Source organism: Electrophorus electricus, chromosome 4, assembly GCF_013358815.1.
Source record: "Electrophorus electricus isolate fEleEle1 chromosome 4, fEleEle1.pri, whole genome shotgun sequence".
Taxonomy (NCBI): Eukaryota; Metazoa; Chordata; class Actinopteri; order Gymnotiformes; family Gymnotidae; genus Electrophorus; species Electrophorus electricus.
The window spans coordinates 21,482,217-21,504,265 of NC_049538.1; the positions used below are offsets into that span (position 1 = coordinate 21,482,217).

Below are 22,049 nucleotides of genomic sequence, written 5' to 3' on the forward strand. Positions count from 1 at the left end.
ATGCAGTAATCAGGCAGGTGTACAGATATAGTTCAGCTGTGTCCTATGTGAAATATATTTAGAGCTTACTTGAAATTGTGTAAATATTACTGAATTTGTAGCATTTGTTCCACCTGTACCATACTAATGTCCATGTTCTCTGTCTGCATACAGAACTTGCATGCTGCACTCTGCTTTTTTGTGCTCTCTTAAATGGCTATGAATATTGATCCACCACTTATAAGAGAAAGACTGCAACAGAAGCAGAACACAGAATCGCTGCTCAGTAAATAATCTGTCCAAATTCGATATAGGCTTATTCTCTCATCATTTTTAATTCTCATTTGGTAACTGTCGACGAGAGTTCGACTAGGAACTTTGTCTTAATTTTGCTGAAAATTTGAATTGTTTATTTGAACTGGCCCACATTGGACAATTTCACATTGCTGTTGGTCAGTCTATGTTTCTGGCCAAAGTGGCAGGTTTTCAGAAAGTGTGGTAATGTTAGTTTTGTTTACCACCTCATCTAGGTAGGACTAGCGACATCAGCCACAAGTGCATCTTCTTAGTTGTGTCCAACATCCCCTCCTCATCGGACTTCATTTCTTGCTGATGCTGGTGCTGATGCGAAGAAACTGGTGAGTTTTGGTAAACGTTCTGTGTTAGACTTCTGTTCCTTAATTTTCATTGTTTTGGGCCACCGCTGCGACACAAGTGCTTCATGTTTGGGGCACTGGTAGCTGAGTGGTTAAGGTACTTGCTTGGTAATAGGAAGGTTGCTTATTTAAGCCCCACCACTGCCAACTTGCCACTGTTGGGCCCCTGAGAAAGACCCTTAACTCTCAAGTTGTATTCATTCATAATTGTAAGTTGCTTTGGAAAAAAGCATCAGATAAATGTTTGTGAGCTAGATGGTGTATTATGTTATCTTGAATCTATTTAGTCATTTTTTTCAGCTAACTGTCTGTGGCCTGAAAGATGCTCTGGGGCTTGAAAGATCTCTGGGGCCCCATGCATATGCGTGGTGGTAAAGACACTACCTACCTACCATGTGATGGCAGCACTTGATGAGTATCACATCCCAGTAACAATACACTGGTGGGCATATTAGTGAGGTATATACACAGAGCTCATGGTCATTCTCATTTTCTACATTTTCCATTTGTCACAGCACAGCCTTACATCTATTGACCTTTACTCCCACACTGCCACTTTATCATTCTGTATCACTGTCTACTTTAATTATCCCACTCATTCCTATTCATTACCACTCTTCTTTTGGTATCAGATAGTGCTTACTAGTATTAGCTTAATGAATGTCCAGCTTCTGGTGGAGGAATGCATCAACCACTCCCTTCACAAAGCTATCCTTCACTGTGCTTTTACTCTTTAGTATTGTGTTTTTCTTTGCTTTGGTGATTGATCTTTGGGTGCAGTGGAATGCTGTGGTTGGGGATTCCTCCACCTCTGCTATGTGCTGTAGCTGCAGTACTGAGTACAGTAGGATGCAGATGACTTATTAAGTCTGCGGGTCATATCACTCATTGAAAGTAACAGCTCAGCTCTTTAGAACTATTTGCCAGAGTAAACCCCTGTGGCTAATTACAGTTTGTCACCATGGTGCATATTTTAATTACCCACTAACTGGGTCTATTATGTCTATTGTTATTTATGAGCTCAGTTGCACTAGGGGAGGGCTCTGTTCGTGTCACCATACTGACACACATTATCTAAACTGAAAAGAGTGCAGAGAAGGCAATGAGATTGTTGTGTTGAGCAGAGTCATGCTAAAAATGTTATATAGAGGTTTATTTATATGCAAGTTGTAGAGCAATGCATTTTTTGTTGCAGAAATATCATGCAAACATTTTTACTGCTGATCGACCTACATGATTACTAACCATTTTAAAATTGACTTCTTTATGATGTAGCTCAATAGCAATATCATAGAGAAGATGTGCTATTTCTAATGAAATCTTTTGCATTTCCAACACTTAATTTTGACTTGTCATTTTGCTGTGGTTTACTAGAGTAATACAATATATTAATGCATCTGTGTTATCTTGCTGTGAAGTGCTTTTGGTGTTGCCTTTCTTAATGAACCATTTTCATTGCAGCTGTTTAAAATGTATGAAATAAGTATATGATTGACTATAAAAATACTAATTTATCACCACACCCTCATGTTTGTATTTTACTGTATATTCCGTGCATCTTTCTCTGTTTGCAAAATTGCAAGTGCCTTTTAGACATGTCCTCTTGCAGCTGAGATAGCGTGGGCTGTTGTGATTGCCTGTGTGGTGTATAGTAATTGGAGGGTGGGTGTTCACTTTGTTTTCCCTCAGCTGATATGGATACAACTTGTGTGCATGGTAGGTCATTATCCCTGTCCACTAGTGACCAGAGACAACATCTAATGTTTTGAGTTTCTGTTTCTCTGTCTCTCTTTCTTTTTTGCTTGCTCTCTCACTGTCTCACACAGACTTATAAATAGGACTACTTATACATAATTTTCAACATTTAATTACTTAATATGGTTTTAATGAAAGGTCTAATTTTTAAAAGACACACTTGTGCTTGTCACTTGTGAAATTCACTTTTACATTATAGCCTGGCAGTCATGGTTATCTTTTCATACAAACATCTCTACAGTCCCCCACTGCTGAGCAGGCTTCTGAACCTTTTGATTTCCTATCAGTGGTTTTGTTGACCTGTTCTCTGAAATCTTTTATTCCCTTCAGGAAAGATGAGGAAGGTACTGTCTAAAAATCTGGCATTTTCTTCCCTGGCCTGATTCGTGACCAAAGACAGTAAACCGTGGGAGCTGCCTCAAGAAATTCTCACTAGGACACAAAACAGAATGATTTGGGTGGAAGCACATCTTTGTTTACCTATCTGTTATCAGTAATGGTTTGTTCACATACACACACTGTGTGTGTGTGTGTGTGTGTGTGTGTGTGTGTGTGTATATATATATATATATATATATATATATATATATATATATATATATATATATATATATATATATATATATATTTTTTTGCCTGGAACTTGATCCGGATTAAATGAGGGCCTTGAAGATAAAGAGAGCTTCTTCCTTAAAGAACAAGACATAGATGCTTCTAATTACTATTTTATAATTCTGCTTGCTATTTTAAATTAATATCAATTGTTCCTGTTTTAGATAACCTATAGTGTCCTCTCTGTTGAATCATCCTGTTGTTTAATCGAGTTCAGCTCAGAGTGTGTCTGCAGAGTTAATGAAATACTGTTTTTCACTATGGCTCAATATGCCAGAAATGACCTCGAGCTGATGGGTTCATATCTGATTAAAGCTAAATAACTCCTCATTTGTATGAACTATCCACCCACATGCGTGTACACACATTTAAAATATTACTCACACACATAGTTTAAATATTTTTCTTCTTATTGAAAACATGCAGTTTTCCAAGTTGCTTGGATTTGCTGTCCAATTGTAATGTCCTACTGAGCAATCCGCCACCACAAATAAACACCCACTATCAAGTTACCATTTAAATTTGCTTTTGTAATTAGGGCAGAGCTCTCTACTGCTGCACAATGTCTACCCTTCCTGCCTATGAGCCAATGAGAACAGTGGTCAACAGCATACCAAATCAACACCCCTAAAATGTCCTTGCCTTTACAATGGGAGCGACAGGTTTTTATATAGTTAAAAATATAAAAAGGTTTTTTTTGTGTTTCAATAAGCACACTGGACTGTGTTTTACTGTAAAAAAAAAGAGTGAAATTGTTTAATTTAAGTCCATCTTGCAAAAACAAGATATTCAGTTGGCTGGTGTATTGTGACATAGAGAGTATGCCAAAAATATATTTAGTAGAAGATATACAGCCTGTACAGTACAACAATGTGTGTCTTTCACTGTTTTGAAAAAACTCTTTCCCAGTAAGAGACTTCTTGCCACTACCCTGTTCATGTTGTAAGACCAGACTCTTCACTGACATTCCTTCTCACATGGCTGCATTGATGCTGGATTCACTTCGCCACTGGTCTCAGTTTGTTCCAGATGAGTGGAGTTCTGGGGGAGTCTGCCAGAGCACTACCACTCATTCACCAGCAACCTGCCAGGCTGTTTTCATGCCCCATAGGATGGTCATGTTTGAAGTCTCCACTCAGCAGTGTGGGTGGCAGTTTGAAGGTATTAGGGAATCATGGCACACTTCAAGGATCTAACTCCCCCTAGGCTTTTGCCAAAGTGAACAAACACCCACTCAGCTGAACTTTACTGCCCAGATCCATGGCCACCTTAATGACAAAAAAACACATGACCACGGACATGTCTGTGTGAGAAAGGGTCTCTGATAGACAGCCACCTGAGGGGACATTAATATGAAGTGTAGGACATATATAAATAAGTGTTGGACAAAGGGCCTCATGCAAAAGCCATGCCAGATTTGATTTTCAATTCAAGATCACTTCCTTCATTCAAATATTTTGTATATTTAGACTTTTATCTTAGGTACGAACAAAATTTACAAGTGGTCCAGACCTGTTATATTAGACATTTATATTGTTCCCCAAATAAAAGAAACTATGAAGTAATGAATTTTACCTGTTTGAACTGCTGAAAGTAATCTGACAATGATGATGAAATTAAACTCCATATATAAGATAATGGTGATGAAATTATTCCCGACAGCAGTATTTTACTTTTTACCCTGCTATTCTATCATTGCGACCTAGCTCATAACAACATTTACATAGAACCACTGCCTGTAATACTGAAATTATACACGGTGATAAATTAGACTTTTGCAAGAGTTCACTTATGCCATTTAACTTTCCCCAGTGTTGACAGTTGCTGTCCAGGGGAACATCTTCCACTGTAATGTCTGACAGTGCAACATTACATATTATTCTCTCATCCATCTTCCCCTTGACCCCCTCCTGTCACAATGTGAACATGGTCCGCTTCTGTTTAGCATTTCTAGGATTCTGCAGCTCTGTTTTCCTGATGTTGGTTTGGTGATATGTTTCTATTTACTGAACTCTGAAGGCAGAAAAGCGACTCTCATTAACCTTGACTGCATTTTTTAAAATGATAATAATGAATATAGGGGTTATTATTCCAATAATCATGTATTTGTGTGCTCTTGCAATTGTATGCACTGACTTTATAACAAAGGAACAAAAAAATTAAGATGTAATAATCCAAATATATTCTTTGAGGATAAATGCTTTCTGTGTGCTTTGTTTCCTGAAACTTCAACTGATAATTAACCTAATTTTTTTGTAGTCGGCATTATCTACAGACTACTGGCCTCTCCTAATTTCAGCTAATTGTGTGTGTTCCTCAGGGCCACCAGTAGCATTTTAAAAGCACAGCTCTCCACAGCCCTTTGACCTTTTTCACTCCACAAAATGCCAATTGACAAGTTCAGGTCAGTGTATTGGGATAGCACTGAAATGGTACTGCCTGGTAACACTAACTTGATATTTGATGTGAAAGCAAAGGGCTCTGGGAAAGACTCTGATGCAGAATGCATGAGTCAAGAAGTTTAAAGCATGGTAGTTTTAATGAAGCTTTTCCTGGAATCAGTGGTACAGGCAGAATGGTTAAATAATTGGGCAGACAGTATGATGAATGACAAAATCATAACCAGTAAAATGTAAGAAAAAGGCAAGCAATCATGATTGGAACTAGGAACACATCTCAGTATTGCTAGCAAACCTGGCAAGACTTGACACAACACAAAAAGAGACAAAGCCAGTAGTTAGTCTACCATAGCCTACCTTAATGAGACAGGTGTTTGGCCTAGTAAACAAAAGTACTGCCATACATGGGTGCCATATTAAAAGAGGAAGAATGTAGGTAATCACATTCATCATGTTGCAATGTTTAGGAGTAAATTGTCTATATGACAGTGTAAGCATTGTGTGGTTGTATCACTATATGCTGAAATGCATTTGGGTGCTTTCTAACATGTAATTATAAACAAATAAACAGACATGCACTCAATGCAGTATAATATATGGGAAGCAAGGAAAAGTCTGCTAGCTCATTTATCTTCTTCACTCATTACAGCCTGACACCAGAAAGGTGAAGATCATGAGGGTGACAGAGGGAAGCAATCTTGTGTGAGTAATGATTGCCCTTAGTTTGATTAGATTTAGCACGCTGTTGATTTGTCTTTTAATAAAAGCCAGCGGTTAGAATTGATTTTCTGAGGTGTTTTTGCAGGTGCATAAGTGATTTTATCTGGGTCATCCTCTAGACATCACTACATTATAAAGTACATTTTTCCTTGCATGTGCTCTCTTTAAGAATGTCCACTATTACAACACTGAAATTAAAATACTGAGATTATCAACCGTGATGAAATTAAAAGACACCCCACATGTGGTAGGAAGTCATCAAAGTAATCTGAGAGGCTCACTTCTGAGATGAAGCTAAACTATTTTAAAACTAAAGTAACATATTGTATTAGTTTATTATGATGGTAAACAAGAGGCAGCATGCTCATATAGCAGCTGTAGCTGCTTTGCACTTTTAAAATGGGGAAACTGGGTTCTGACTCATAGAAAGGACCTATTGTTTCTGGTAAATCAGATTAAGAATTAATGGCAGTTTATTTTAATCCCTCACATGAGCAGTGAATCTGAGTGAAGCTCAATCAGGCGTTCTCAAATTATCAAAAATTGCAGCGCTCAAATTCTATTCTTTGATTTTTTTTTTTAATCTGAAATGAAGATAAAATTAAGTCTTTCATATCAGATATATTAAAGGCCATCCTTATGCAGGTTCTTTTCCTAGCTCTGCTTTTGGTTGTGTTTTCATTCATTTCTGGAGGATAGTTACAATAAACAAACTTATTGAATGTTAATGTTTTGTGGAATTTACTGCACTCATTAACCCTCTGTTTCTTCCTTTAATTAATTTCGTTTGTAATTTCAGTGTCCTAAACCTTTTTAAATGTTTAACAAATGTAGCTCCCACACTATGGAACCTTCCTGTAAATGTTCGAGACTCAGAAAGTCTTAATATTGAAGACTAGACTGAAAGCCTTTCTGTATAGACAGGCATTTTATTAAATACTTCCAATCTTAGATAAAGGTGTACTCTGGGTCCATTGAGTTATGGTAAACTGGGATGTTATGATACTGTCACCACCTCTTTTTTTATCACTCATTTGTTGACTGAGAGCGGCAGAGTGCTGATATTCCAGGGATCTTCATGCCTGCATTTCCTTCTGGCTCTATCATTTTAGCTATACTGCCATAGATAGATCGATAGAGTCCATCTTTGCATATTATATTTCCCTAATTTACACACCTTTGTACTTTGACATGCCTAATAATCTATTCTCTCTTTCTGTCGAGGTATACCTACTACTGATGTCATGTTATTTCTGAGCCTTAACCCATCTCAGCTGCCATGGCTCCTCCCAAAAACCCCTGATGCCCCCCTGCTGTAGCCCACCCCCCTCCACCCTAGCCAACTACTTCCCCATTGCCCTTGACAGACATTTTCATGCTAGATGGGTTTCGTGACACCGTCAATCCAAGACTAGGACTTCTAGAAAACTGAAATAGATATTCATCGCTTATTTCTTTATTTTTATTGTTAATATTTTCTCTCACTGCTTATGTTGCCCTTTTTGTTTATATTGTTGCTATTGTAGTGTCTGTTGTCGGCCAGAGAAGGATGGACCCACACTTTGAGTCTTGGTTCCTCTCAAGGTTTTTTCCTTATGCTCTAGGTTTTTCCTTGCCACTGTTGCCTTTGGCTTGCTTACTGGGGGCTTGGACTCAGATATGTGTAAAGATGCTTTGCTGCTGTTGTAAAAAGTGCTATATAAATAAATTTGACTTCACTTCACTAGCCCTAGAAGTTATCATTACTGAAACACGTCCTCTGAAGAAAGAAAAAATGGCATGTGCTTTAAACATTCTGTTATATCTTCAGAAGACTAAATGATAAACATATTTGTTCTATGATGGACAATAGCCTATCCATTAATTGTTTCATGGGATTACATGTCATTAATATAAGTCTTTGCAAGGTATTGTGTGGCAAACAATCTCTTTCTTTTTTATAAATATGAGTGAACAAAATTATTGCTAGGGTAGGCTAAATGTGTTGATCAACAATTAGTGTTTTACAATTCAAGTCCTGTGCACATTTTTCATTGCGTATCTATTGTTTCCCTCCTATGTACATATGAAAAAATCAGCAGGCAGTTTTGCAGTCCTTCATGAATTGCTATGTTGGTACTACAACAGGGTTTGTTGGAGAGTAAAAGAATTCATTTTCCTGTGTACTGTTTTGTCATGGAGCACTATCTAGTTATTTTTATACAATGTGCCTTAGAGACAACAGTATTGATATAAACTACATAAATCTATTTTTTCTAAATATCTCCTTGTAACCTCTTCACAGCTTCACATTTAGATTATTGCTGTGTAAAAGTAATCTGTGTCATATGCAGGGGGAAAAAAATCTGCATGAACATCACCTCAGTGCTCACCACAATCCAGGGAGGCAGAGTTTAGTCAGTTTTTGAAACGTCAAGCACAGCACAAATGCTGGTGTTGCAGTAGTATCTACTCAAAGAATTCCACTCTTTTCATGAGAGGTTTCAAGATTGTAGGACACATTCTGTATTAAATGGCTCTTCTGTGCTCTTCATGTAGGATTCTAATAAGAGTGCATCCAACTCATCTTCTCAAAAATGCGCTACAATGGAGACCTTTGATAAAATAATATATTTAAGTAATAAATAATAAGTCTCCCCAGACTCATTCTCCATTATTGCATTAATATGACAAATTAATTATCCATATTAACTTGCAACTTGTTCATGCGTTTGTACCACACCTGGAGATAACTGCTTGTAGGTGACGGGGAGAAAATACGAATGTCTGAAAACAAGGCCATAGTCACAATACATATTGGGGGAGAGAGAGAGAGAGAGAGAGAGAGAGAGAGAGAGAGAGAGAGAGAGAGAGAGAGAGAGAGAGAGAGAGAGAGAGAGCGTTCACTGCAGTTAGGATCCGTCAGTGTTTCCATCTGTTGTTGACGAGACACTTGTTATTGTAACCCACCACTGCTGGCTGGCTAGCTAACGTCTCTGATTTGTAAGAAAAGGTAACCTTAACATCAGTACATCATTCTGCGATGAAACTGTAGTTGTAGAATTTAATAATATTTTACTAAAAAGTATCAGTCATTTTATGAAGTGGGAATAGACATTTTTTGGTGAAAATGGGCCAATTTGCGAATGCTAAATGAACGGACCATTAGTTCTGACGTTAGCTATGATAGATAAGTTTCCTGTAAAGTTGACGTGCAATTGGTCAAACATTCTTGCAGCTTCCAACAGTGGTCTCGGGAATATTCAGCTAACGTTAATATTTTTATATTTCGTTATATTAGTTAGAAATCCTACTTGTTTCCGTAAAGTGTCAATCATCATAGTAATGTAAGAGAGTAGCAGCTTTAATTTATTGTATATTCATACAGTATCATACAGTGTAGCTGTACTTGCTTAAAATGGCATTAATATTGTTTGATTAAAGTGAAAGCAGTTTTTTATTAGTCAGGTTTGTCAACTTTCATTCATAGTAAGTCTTGAGCAAGAGGAAGAGTGAGGAAAGGAGCAAATATTGATAGTGTAGACCAAATAATGACAGTAACAAGAAGTTAATAATAATAATAAATAGATATAAACTAAATATAAATAATCAAGAACAGTCCTAATTAAAAATAAAAACATTAAGACTAATAAAGTGGTCCCCCAGCAGGTTGTAAAAAAACAAAAAAACAAAACAACAACAACAACAACAATTAAATACATAACAAAAAAGAAATGAGACAAGGAATAGATGAGAGGAAAAGAGAAGATAGTCCCCAGAGGAGAAGAGGAAAGACATGGAGAACTGAGAAAAGATGATTGGAGAACAGGAGAGATCAGGGGAGAGGAAAGACAATATATGATTAGAAAGGAGATTAGAATATAGTAGAAGAAGAAGAGGAATAAGGGAAGAGGGAAAGAAGAAGTCAAGACGTGAAAATGAGAGAAGAGCAGAGCAGATCTCTCTGATGCTCACATGGTACGGCCCCTCCTCCCTGATGTCTCTCTCTGTGTGTGTGTTCGTTTGTATGGCCATGCCAACCCCGTGTTTCACACCTGCTCCTCGTTTTGTGTCATTATTGTGCATGTATATAAGTCTCTAGTTTAGTAGTGGATGTTGTCTGTGAATAATCTTGCATTAGCCTATGTGTTATGTTGTCTGTTGTCTCGTGTTAATAAATAGAATTTTTGTCCCACTCGGCTCATTCCTGTGTCCTGCCTAGCCTCCGACGTTACAGATGGCCACCCAAGTGTAGTTGTAAGTAAATAAAAAATCACATTTCCTAAAACTTGCATAGTTATGGTTGCATGTTATTAGTCTCATAATAATAATAAATAATATAAATAATAATTTAATCTCATGAGAATTTATTTGGATTTGTACTGGCAGAGTGTGATGCTGTGTAGAATGAACAATCTTTGAAAGTGTGGGTAGGCTATTCCAAGCTCCCATGGGCCATATTCCAAGCTGGCGACTTCAGCTACTTTGGCCAAATATTGGATGTATACTTTGGGTCTGTGTTGTATTGAAAGGTGAACTGTAATCTCAGTCTGAATTTGTGTGCTCTTTGGAGGACATTTTCTTCAAGAATGTTCTTGCATTTGGCTGCATTCGTCTGTCCCTTGTTACCAGTCTCCCTGTCCCTGCTGATAAGTATCCCCATAGTATGCTGCAACAAACAACATGTTTTACCATAGGAATGCTATTAGCCTAGTGATGTGCAGTGCCTGTTCTTCGCCAGGCATCATGCCAGAGTCCTTTGCATGTCATTTAGCAAACTCCAAGTGGGCTGACATAGGCCATTTATTGAACAGTGGAGCACTGCATAGATGGCTCCATCTTTCATCTTCATGGTTCTCTACCTTCCTTGAACTTTATGGCTTGGTTTTTGTATAGACCACACACACACACATATACAGAGGGGGATCTTACAATCTTGAGTGACTGGTTTATCCACCAGTAGCTGGTGATTGGCTCCAGTGGTGTTCTTGCCAATGCCTTTCTGGGCTCCGCTCATGTATTGAACTTGTTCCTACTCATGTTAGCTGTAATGATGCCTGATAACAGGAGCTTCCATGTTTTGTGGAGGCATATTATCGGTCGGTGGTTGGATGAAACTGCCCCTTTCTGTGGGTCCTTCAGGATCAGGAATGTCTTATTTTCAGTTAAGTAACCAGTTCTGCCTTTTAACAGTGCCTTTTAACAACCTAAAGAATTTTCTTTCTGCATGAAATTCGATAACTTTTCCTGAAATTAAAAAATAAAAAATTACTTTATAAAATATTTTCAAGAAAGCTGTACAAGTTTGGGGTACAAAGATTGTCTTCAGGTCATTTTTACCTGGCATTTTACCCGGAATGTGTCATGATTAGTCCCTCCCAGGTTCTGTGTTCCATGTTTTCCTTGTCTTGTGTTATTTTAGTTCTATGCCATAGTTTTGTTTTCTCCAACCCTTGTTTGATTGCTTACACCTGTCTCTCGTTTCTACCTTGTTAAGTTCGAGTATTTAAACCCTGTCGTGTTCCTGGTGTCTTTGCTGTTCATTGCATGTTTATTTGAATGGTTGTGTCTTTTGTACTCTGTGCCTTTGTGTTTATCCTAACTACCTGACACATAAACAGAGGCAAAACCCACACCTAACAAAAATTGCAGCCATTCCCTACCACCAGTATCCAACACCAAAGTACCATACACAAAACAACAGCATTTACAACAAACCAAAGTAGGAGGGATGAAGCTAAATTCTAGGTCCAAATGGGTGAAACAAGGTCATATACAAATCACACGAATTCCAAACAAAAGCCAAAACCAACCTCTGCAACAACCAACAACCATTTCCTCCATGCCTTACTGCCCCCCACTCTCTTCTGCTTCTGGGAGGGGCCTTTATGTAGGAGGGGCCAGCGGGCCAGTAGATCTGGAGAGGAACTGAGCAGAGTCAAGGTCAGAAAGGGAGAGGAAATCTGGCACTGGATCTTGAATACACCTGGAGAAAAGAAACGCACACAAACATGGACATAACAATGTTCATGTTTTTGTTTTGTATCTGTTGTTTTATTCTTATTTATTGTTGTTTATACATGTTGTGGGTGGGTGCAATGGTTCAAAAAATGGGAGAAGACTAATATTTTATAGTTGAATTCCTCCTTGTACAGTATATACTGTAAGAATACAGTATGCCTGAGTTTGAAATAGCCTAGTACATACTACTTGCGTACTGATTGAGCCCCAAATCAGTATGCCGTATGCAGTATGTGCCCAAAAGAAATATTTCCAGATGACTGATGATGATGCTATTGTTTCCCTTCAAAAAATGCATTCAGAACTACTTTTTATACAATTCTACTACTTTTGTAGGCTATACAAGTGCAATGTTTCTGAGTGAGCTCCACATTTTCCATTCTGATGTATATATTTTTAACATTCATAAATGGCAAATTAAGCTAAACCTCATCTCTTTGCAAAAATGAATGTTTACACCTTATTATTAAGTCCTCAACTTTCTTAAATAAAACAGGACAGGTGTGTTCTAATAAGAAATATGATGAAAAAAATTAAAACAATTAAAGATTAAATACATTCTTTTTGCACAGAGGGAAAAAAACATGTTTAAAATTCAATTAAGCTTTTTTAGGGGTTTAGTGAAGGCAGACCATTTTGACCCTTAAGACAAGCAGTATGTTGGGACAGAATATTTGGACAACCGGAGGGTTAACCATTCAGCGTGGGTTCCATCCATTAGCAGCTGGTTCATTTGTGCTCCCAGGCATTCACGGAGTGCAGTTAGCTTCTTTAGCCATTCTGCAGGCATTCACTATGTCAGGGCCTGAAGCTGTTCAGATCTTCTTGGATGTCTGCTAGCATGATGGTTACTGGATCTTGTTCAGGGAGGTTGCTCTGGAATGCTCTCAGGTTCACCAACCTGACATCAGATATCAACTGGGAATTGTTGTTGTGGTGCCTCCTTCTCCCATATGCTTTTCTAGTATTGTTCAGTCTGAGAGTACTGAGAGTACCTACTTTGAATGGAAGAACATCCTGTGTACCTCTTGGCAACCTCCAAGGCCTCAGGTATGGACAGCTTCATAATGCTTTTCTGCAGTGTGTGTGTGTGTGTGTGTGTGTGTGTGTATATATATATATATATTATGACCCTCAAACTGCGTGAGTGGCTCCAATATGTGGCTTCAATATATATATATGTGGCTTCAATATATATATATATATATATATATATATATATATATATATATATGTGGCTTCAATATATATATATATTGAATATATATATTGAATATATATTGAAGCCACTCACCCAGTTTGAGGGTCACATTATTTATACACACTTCCCTGGGAACATTCCCTGCTGGTGCTGGTGTTCTCTGCAGAATATTGAAATATTTAACATAGCCTGATGGAAAGTGTGAGTGGGTTAATGTCTCTAGATATTAAAGTGTAGGTGGACTGATTTCATGTCTAGCCTGCCTATTCATTTTGCATCTTATTATTCTGTTGTATAGACAACAGTTGTGTAGACAGTCCACAGTAAGAAGTGCTGGGGCCAGGGAGTGCAATGTACTGGTGTCATTTCATTTAAAAAGCATCATCCAACTCATAATGAAAGTTTGATGATAAGAGTCACTGAATGGAAAAAGTGGCAATGCTGACTTCAGAGCAATGAGACTTTAGAATATATGAGATATATTATAGTAATGAGCACGACCAGTCACAAGTAGGTGAGCCTCTCTCAAAAGCCCATGTATGTATGTGTGTAGAGGTATTCAAAATTGTAGTAAAGTATGCAGAGTTTCCAGAGAAACAGCAAAGGTTCTGCATCAGCGTTATCCTAGGACTGGAGAAATTCCGCACTACAACCTCAAACTCTGGTACAAAAAAAAGAAATGCAGACTTGCCACAGGGAGTCTGTAAGTTTATGTATATTCTTTAAAGCATGACCAATAGTAGTGTTCTCTTTAAATGCTGAAGAAATATTCAGTCCCCCCGAGTAAGGTTTCCTTTTGTCTGGATGTCATCTTTCAAAGAAATGATGACTCACATTAAACAGACATGTTGGTCTGTGCTATTTCATTTCTGTAAAAGCAATACAAAGATGACTTTCTTGCTGAGCTTTGCTTTAGAACCTTGCCACAGGCTGATTGGTAGTCTTCAAGTTGAAGAAGTATAAATCTTAATTCTTGTGACTGAATTAGATTTAAGGAGATTCATCATTTCCAAGCTTGTCATTGTTAAGATTCTCCTTTTATAAAATATTTTTGAAGGGAGGACCATCATTCTTTATAGAGTTCTAATGAAAGAGGTGATTTGACAGTCAGAGAGGTGGATGTCTGATCTCTAGTGGATCCCATTCTTTTCAATAAATTTACACCTCATTGAGGCACCTCATTTATAGCTTGCTGCACAAGCTATAAAATCTAAAGCGCAGAAGTGGTTCATATATTTAGCAGTTATTGAGAAATTGGCTCCTTCTCTTTACAAGAACTCATAGCAGCATTCACCTTTCCTGTTAATTGGTATTAGTTTTTATTTTCACATCTGCTTGCTGATGAGGTGCTCTCTTACCAAAACACCCAAAACAGTATGTTAGTACATAAAGGTTTATTGCCCATGTTCTGCAAATTAAACCTTTTAGACTAATGAATCTTCATTGATTGTGTGACTGCTGTTCCTGTGGTGTAAAGTGTCTCCTCCTGCATGAGATGAAGTGTGGAAGAGCATCCAAATCCACAACATGCCAGCGGTATTTTGTTTCTGTAATTGTTTAGATTTATAGAGCTTATACCTCTTTTTTCAAACTCAACTGACTGTAGATACATACTCTTTCTGACGTTTCATGCTATCAAAAACTGATGTTTAAATACTTGATGACACAGAGTTTCACCTTATCGCTTTCCCATTCTCTTCCTTGATGCTTTAATGCAATCTAAATTACACTGCAGAGCTACATAACTGACATATTACTGCCATCACTCTGTAGCTTCATCACTCTGTAGCATATTGCTGCCATAACTTCTTGATCTATTTTTGTTGTTTTCTTAAATGCATGTGGCTTTTTATCAGTTGGCTAAATATAGGAATAATAACAATTAAAAATAAATAAATAATGAAAATTTTTATTATTATTATTATTATTATTATTATTATTATTATTATTATTATGCTCCATTAAAGAATAGAATCTCAACAGTTGATTTTTTGTAATGTAAATGTATAAAAATTTCATATTATGTAACCGAATTGTGAGCTACTACATTATAATCTTTCAGCTTCGCCTAGTCGGAGACTGAAAAATAGTACCGGCGCCAATACCGGCCACGTTGACATTTCATGGTAATAGGCCTACTAGCATCTCAAGGGAACCAAGTGGTAAGAGCTATTACACATATTACGGTAAGAAACTTGCGTCTGTATTGTCTTTAGTACATTACGGTAAATTTATACTTCTGTTGGAGTCTTGCCCGTTTGCAAACGGAAAGAATATTGCGAGGTAAATTTCTCAATAGCATTCGCTAACGATCGTCCAAAATAAATAAATAAATAAATAAATAAATAAATAAAATACGCAGAGAAGGAAAACTGCCAGGATAGATCACTCTCTCCACAAAATCGGTAAGACATGTTTTTGCCAGTTTTACAAGGTGCATAATTTTGCATTTCATCTGTGTCACTTTGATCACGTAGTTAGACGAGAGTTTTCCCCCTAGTCTGTCTTATTTTGAGCTTCATTAGGAGTCAACGCAAGGTAGTCCGTTTTCTTATTCTTCTTGTTTTTTTAAACAACATTGAGTTTTGTGTGCCAGACGAGAAATTCAGTTTGATACTGAAATTGATCTATGCAAATTTATGTATTAAAAACTGATGCATTGGTCATAGAACTTACTGAACTGTCGGTACTTTTTTATTGTGCGCGCGTCACACAATACACGGCGGAACGTTAATGATTTAACGTCATGTAAGAAAAGTTGCCAATCAGGTCGTTAAAATATAACGAGGCGATCCGGAATGTAAGTTAAAAAAAAACCTGCTTTCGATCATGGGGTGTTTGTAATCTTTTATCACTATCATTACTGCATGGTTAGACAGCCTTGACTGTTTGGTTTCTGTGGGTACCGAGTGACAGTAGGTCTTTCTTCCCCGAAGAAACATCCTAGTACATTCTAGTATCCATTCGGCTGCTGCTTACACTTTTTATATGTGCATCTTATTGTTGTAGATTTTATGAAAAAGCGCGACATTTTCGTTTCTCTCCAGCCTTTCTTAACACAGTCAGTTCTGTTAGCTTCTAAAATTTATTTAGGGTTTAGCCATAAGTATCCTGTATGCTGCTGCGTTTTTCTAGCGCTTGATGGTATCATAATGGGTTTTCTTAAACTGAGTGTTATTTCCTAGGTTTGTTAAACCTTATTTACAAGAACACAAGTATCTTCTAGAGCATGGTCAGTCGCACTTGAAATGGATTTAAGAAACCTCGACTTTCAGTCATGAAATGTTTGAAAGGTAGGGTATGCCACAGAGCCTGCAGAGTTCTTGCATTTCTCAAGTCTCCACACTAATTCCTTCAGCTAAAGGCTACAAAGATTATGTTGACGTACACTCTCCACCCATTTATATAACCTGATTATATACTGGCCACTTTATCAGGTACACCTATGTTATAGTTGCATTTCACATGTGCACGATTACTTGTTACCACGCAATTCATGAAATACCTCATATTCCATTCACCGGAAATTAAAACAAGTGCCATACAGTAGCTAACACATGTGAAGCACAAGTATTTGGACATGAACTCGGCTTCATATCTGTAATTCTGCAGGAAATCAGTGAATCTTCTTGTATTCACACACTTCAGTTTTGTGTTGATGAAGGTAAAAAAAAAATGTTACTATTTAAAAACAAACAATTTTTTTTTTTACAAAGGTAAAAGCTTTCATACCATTTTTTTTCTTCCCCTATAGGAGGGTCAGTTCGATCTGATTACCCATAACATTTTCTTGGGCTTAAACAGCTAAAACACTCACTGAGCAGCTAATGCAAGCTGTTATCTTTTAGCCTATTCGTTATCACACACCAGGCTTGACTTGCATCTCGGCAAAGAGGCTAGTCCTCCTCAGCACCTACTTCAGGGGCTGACTTGTTTAATATCAAAGCATAATTATCACAGTAGTAGCTGCTACGTGTTCTCATCAGCCTCCTGCTAAGAGGCCAAGGAATGGAGGGAGGGTTATGTTAGCAAAAACGGAGAAGCAATTGGCTATCTTTGGACTCTGCTATACAGTGCAATTGAAAATCAGTGAAAGTTGCCTTTATTATAAAGATTGTCAGGCACTCCCTTAAAGTGCATATGGGAGGACAATGGAAACTATGTAAGGATGTATGGGACACGGGCATTAAAAAGAAAACTATAGTGCACTTCCTGCAAGGCTTAATATTTGGTCTGATATGCAGGGTTTGTGAGAACGCACTTACCAGGCACTCCGTGGCACATATCTGCAGTGCTTCTAGGCATTCAAGGTCCCACAGGCTGATTATGCACTCTCAGTTGGAGAGGCCAGGAGCTGATTCATTCCAAGAGATGTTTTCATGCAGGAGTGTGAACCATTTTCTTGAGTTCGTCATTTATCGCATCACTTGGGATGCTCGTTATTAGACTGAGTATTCACCTTGGTAAGGGTGTCCCTCGTGCATTCAGCATTGGACACAGAATTGTAATGGCTTCAATTATACAGAGCTCAGTTATTAGATGCCCCCACTCATCCAATTACTGTTGGTCAAGCTACTGGAGGGATGGAATCTGTTGTGCCTCTCCTTTTCCCATCCTCTGTCTTATCATGGGTAGATGTCTTATGTCGATGTTGAAACATAATTCTTATGACAAGTTTCAGTTGTTTCCAAATGCATGGATGCAACCTCCAAATTACAAAACACAATCATTATTTGTTTTAAAAGCCATATTCTTTAGGAAAGGAAATTTAAGGGTGTCTTACATTTAAGCATGACCTATTAAATGTCCCCTGTCATGCTTTACCAAAATGTAAGCCATATTGCAGTGGAAAATTATGGTTCAGTAGAGGAACCTGTGTTAGCTTCTTAGACATTTTCATCATTTTAATTTCATGTCTGAAGCAAATCTTGCAGGGATGATGGTAATGATGATTAGCATTAAGAGACACAGCTCTGCACTGGTTGCAAAGAGCACCACATTCTGGGCAGTGTGAGCAGATGGTGACCTGCTTTCTGTCCTGTCTTAATTCCTCATGGAGTTCATCAAATGTTCATCCTAGAAGCCCTCTGTTTTTCAGTAGAGTGACATACGCTAAACTGATTCTCATAGAATTCATACTATATCTAAGGTACTTTATCTAAGGCTCTCTTCAGCATTTGTCTGGAAACTGAAGTCTTCCTGGTGAGAATGGATTCCTGAGTATAACCTTGTGGTGTGTGTGAAACAAGTAGCATCTACATTCATGTCATATTTACTTTAGCAGGAACATAACAAGATGCGATTCAGTGCTGGATTGCTCTTCGACGCTGGATTGGTGTTCACTGCCAAATTACACTTCAGTATTCTTCACTTCTGGATTACTCTTCAATGCTGCATTATTTTTTGATCATTAACAGTAGTTGTGAATCAGTGGTGGCTTATTCTTGAATGTGTGTCTGAGTGTGTATGCGTGAACACACGCACGCACACACACACATGCATACATACGCATTCATTCAGGACGACATTAGATTTGTTGTTTTTGCAATGGTTATATAATTATTTCTCAGTCTATTTATGGCTTCTGTAAGGCAAAAGTCAGTATTTATTGTGAACTCCCTTGGTATTAAGTACATCTTGAACACTTTTTGGGAGACTATCCTGAAGTTTTCTGAGGTAATCTTGTGTTACCATTCCATTCAGGTTTAAGAAAGCCAGGTTCCTGCTATTGCTCAAGTGTAAGGAGAGGTCAATAATAAATGCTTGTCACTGTAGCCTATATAATTAATTCGTTTTTTTTCTTCTGATGTTTTTCTGTTTTTAATGCTGCATACAAATTTCCTGTATTTTCTGGCTGAAGAAGCTAACTGCACTCCATGAGCACCTGGCAGCATATATGAACAAGCTGCTAATGGATGGATTCCACCCTGAAACGTTAACTGAGGCCTGGACAGTCCTGATCCTGAAGGACCTTCAGAAAGGGGCAGTTCCTTCCAAGTATCGGCCGATAACCTGCCTCTGCAAAATATGGACGCTCCTGCCAAGCATCACATGACTCAATAAATTGAGTGAGCCCAGAAAGGCATTGGCAAGAATACCAGAGGAGACGAGCAGCAGCTTCTGGTGGATGAAACGGTCACTTGAGACTGTAGGATCAGCCAGACCAACCTGTGCACCACCTGGATTGACTATGAGAATGTTTATGATTCAGTGCCCCACACATGGATCCTGGAATGCTTGAGGCTGTATAACATCAACAGGACTCAAAGGGCCTTCATTAAGAACTAAATGGTGCTGTGGAAGGCAACCCTAGAGTGCAACTTCAAACCAATAGCATGAGTCACCATCAAATATGGGATTTACCACAGAGATGCCCTTTCCCTGCTGCTCTTCTACATAGGCCTGAACTCCCTGAGATCACCAAGACTGGCTATGGATACCGGCTATGGAATGGCAACCATCATTTACAATTACATTTATGGCATTTAGCAGACGCTCATGCACTGACTTACAAAAGTGCTTTGTCATTTACTCATAGAATATCCTAGTACAGTAGGTTAGAGTCCAACATACCAGTGCACTAGAATACTGTAGAATACAGGGATCAATGCTGTTACCTAGAAAGACCTTATGTATTTTGTACATCTTAAACAATGAGCCATCAGCCACCTCCTCTACATGGATGACATCAAGCTGAATACATGAAGTGCATGAGACATCCACTCACTAATGCATCTGAACAGGATATACAGTAATGACATCGGAATGTCATTCGGACTGGATAAGTGTCAGATGGTTACGAGGAGAGGAAAGGTAGCCAGAACTGGGTAGATCATACTACCAGAAGGTAACATAGAAGATGTTGAGGACAGCTGTAAGTACCTTGAAATCCCACAGGCAAATGGGAATCATGAAGAGGCCAGAAGGAAAGCAGCTACAGCCAAATACCTACAAAGAGTGAGGCAAGTCTTGAGAAGAATGGGAAGAACAAGGTCTGGGCTATCAACACCTATGCTCTACTAGTCACCAGATTCCCCGCTGGCATAATAAGTTAGCTAAAGGGGGAGATAGAAGCCACTGACATCAAGATAAGGAAACTCCTCACAGTACGTGGGGGATTTAATCCCACATCTAGCACTCTGTACACTAAGCAGAAGGAGGGGGTGAGGACTAGTGGGTGTCAGAGCCACTATCCAGGATGAAACAACCAAGATCCAGAAGTACACTAGGAAATTGGCATCAAGTGAAGAAGTGCTTAGTGAGTACCTTAGACAGCAAAACCCAAGGAGGATGGGAATGAGGAGGAGCGGGAACCATCATGGGAGGATAAATCTCTGCATGGTATGTATCACCAGCAAATATTGGAAGTGGCTTATATTAAGATATCTTGCCACTGGCTGGAAAAGGCTGGATTGAAAGACAGCACGGAGGCACTAATCATGGCAGCACATGAACAATCTCTTAATAATGAACAAGTTCAATAGAAGCTGGGATCTGCCACACCAGACAGGACGTCAGATGCAGGCAGTGCAAAGATGCTCCTGAGACAATCCAGTACATAACAGCAGGATGCAAGATGCTAGCAGGCAGAGCGTACATGGAACACCATAACCAAGTGGCTGGCATAGTATACAGAAACATTTGTGCCAAGGTCAAAGCGGGATACTCCAATATACCAAAGGTGTTGGAGAATGACCAAGCTAAGATCATATGGGACTTAACAGAATAACAAAATGGCAATGGTTAACCAACTGGACATAGTAGTGATGGAGAGACATCAGAAGATGGCTGTAGTGATTGATGTATAGAGCCCAAGTGATGGCAACATAAGGAACAAGAAAAGCTCAAGAAATAACCAGCAGCAGAAAGCTAGAAAAAATATAAGGAGAAGGCAACAGTGGTAGTTGGAGCACTAGGGGCTGTGACCCCCAAGCTGGGAGAGTGACTCCATCAGGTCCCAGGAACAACATCTGAGATATCTGTCCAAAATAGAGCAGTACTGGAAATATTTTAGATATTTTTTAAAATAATTTTTTTTGTTTTTTTTAAATCATAAGCAGTGTATTTTCTACTCGAAACATAGACAGAATAGTTTAAACTAATTGCTTGGCCCCTGCTTAATCACCAGCTTTGTGAGCTTTGATCTTGCCCTTATTCGGTTTACAGAGCTCAGGCAGAGAGCAGGGTGGAGGAGCTGGAAGCTGGAAGCTATATATCTCTGTAGTTTCCAGTTTAATTTCCTATGCTGTTTGTGTGTCAGCAGGGCACCACTCTGCCTCAATGTGGAGCAGATGTCCTCCCCTGGATTTCTTGGGCTAGATTACAATCCCTAGGTAGTGCAGGCACTATTAAAACTGCATTTTGCTTGCTTGAAAACATTGCAATCGCATTCGTAAGTATAGGTGCTAGCAAAAATACACATCATCTGGTTTTCACCAGATTGTGGAGACCTTTTAACATTACAATTAGAAAAATTACTTGTAGTATGATTGACTAAATCAACTTTATATTTTACTTATGTGTTTATTTAGTAAATCTTTTGTTTGGATAAAGATGGATTCAAGATGAAGGCTGAGGCCTAAAAAACTCACATGTTCCTCCAAACCAAAATGTTAATCCATAAAGGAAAACATTTCTGTGTATAAGGCTAATGCCTAACCATTCTTTATAAATATACTGTTGCAGTGATGTGTAATTTAAGAAACTTTTTTTAATCTGATCTGTTGG

General features: G+C 38.3%; 1 protein-coding gene across 2 annotated transcripts in view; it reads left to right on the forward strand.

The window, feature by feature from the left end:
• Window positions 1–15,429: 15,429 nt before the first annotated feature.
• tp53i11b (tumor protein p53 inducible protein 11b) overlaps window positions 15,430–22,049 on the forward strand; it is a 40,278-nt gene continuing 33,658 nt past the window's right edge. The window contains exon 1 of one of the 2 annotated variants that reach the window (XM_027008816.2): window positions 15,430–15,508. In XM_027008816.2, coding sequence (XP_026864617.2) covers window positions 15,446–15,508 — 63 coding nt within the window. In that variant the 5' untranslated portion in view covers window positions 15,430–15,445. Of the gene's footprint in view, window positions 15,509–15,613; window positions 15,728–22,049 lie in introns of those variants that run through there. The other variant, XM_027008817.2, reaches the window with a different exon arrangement.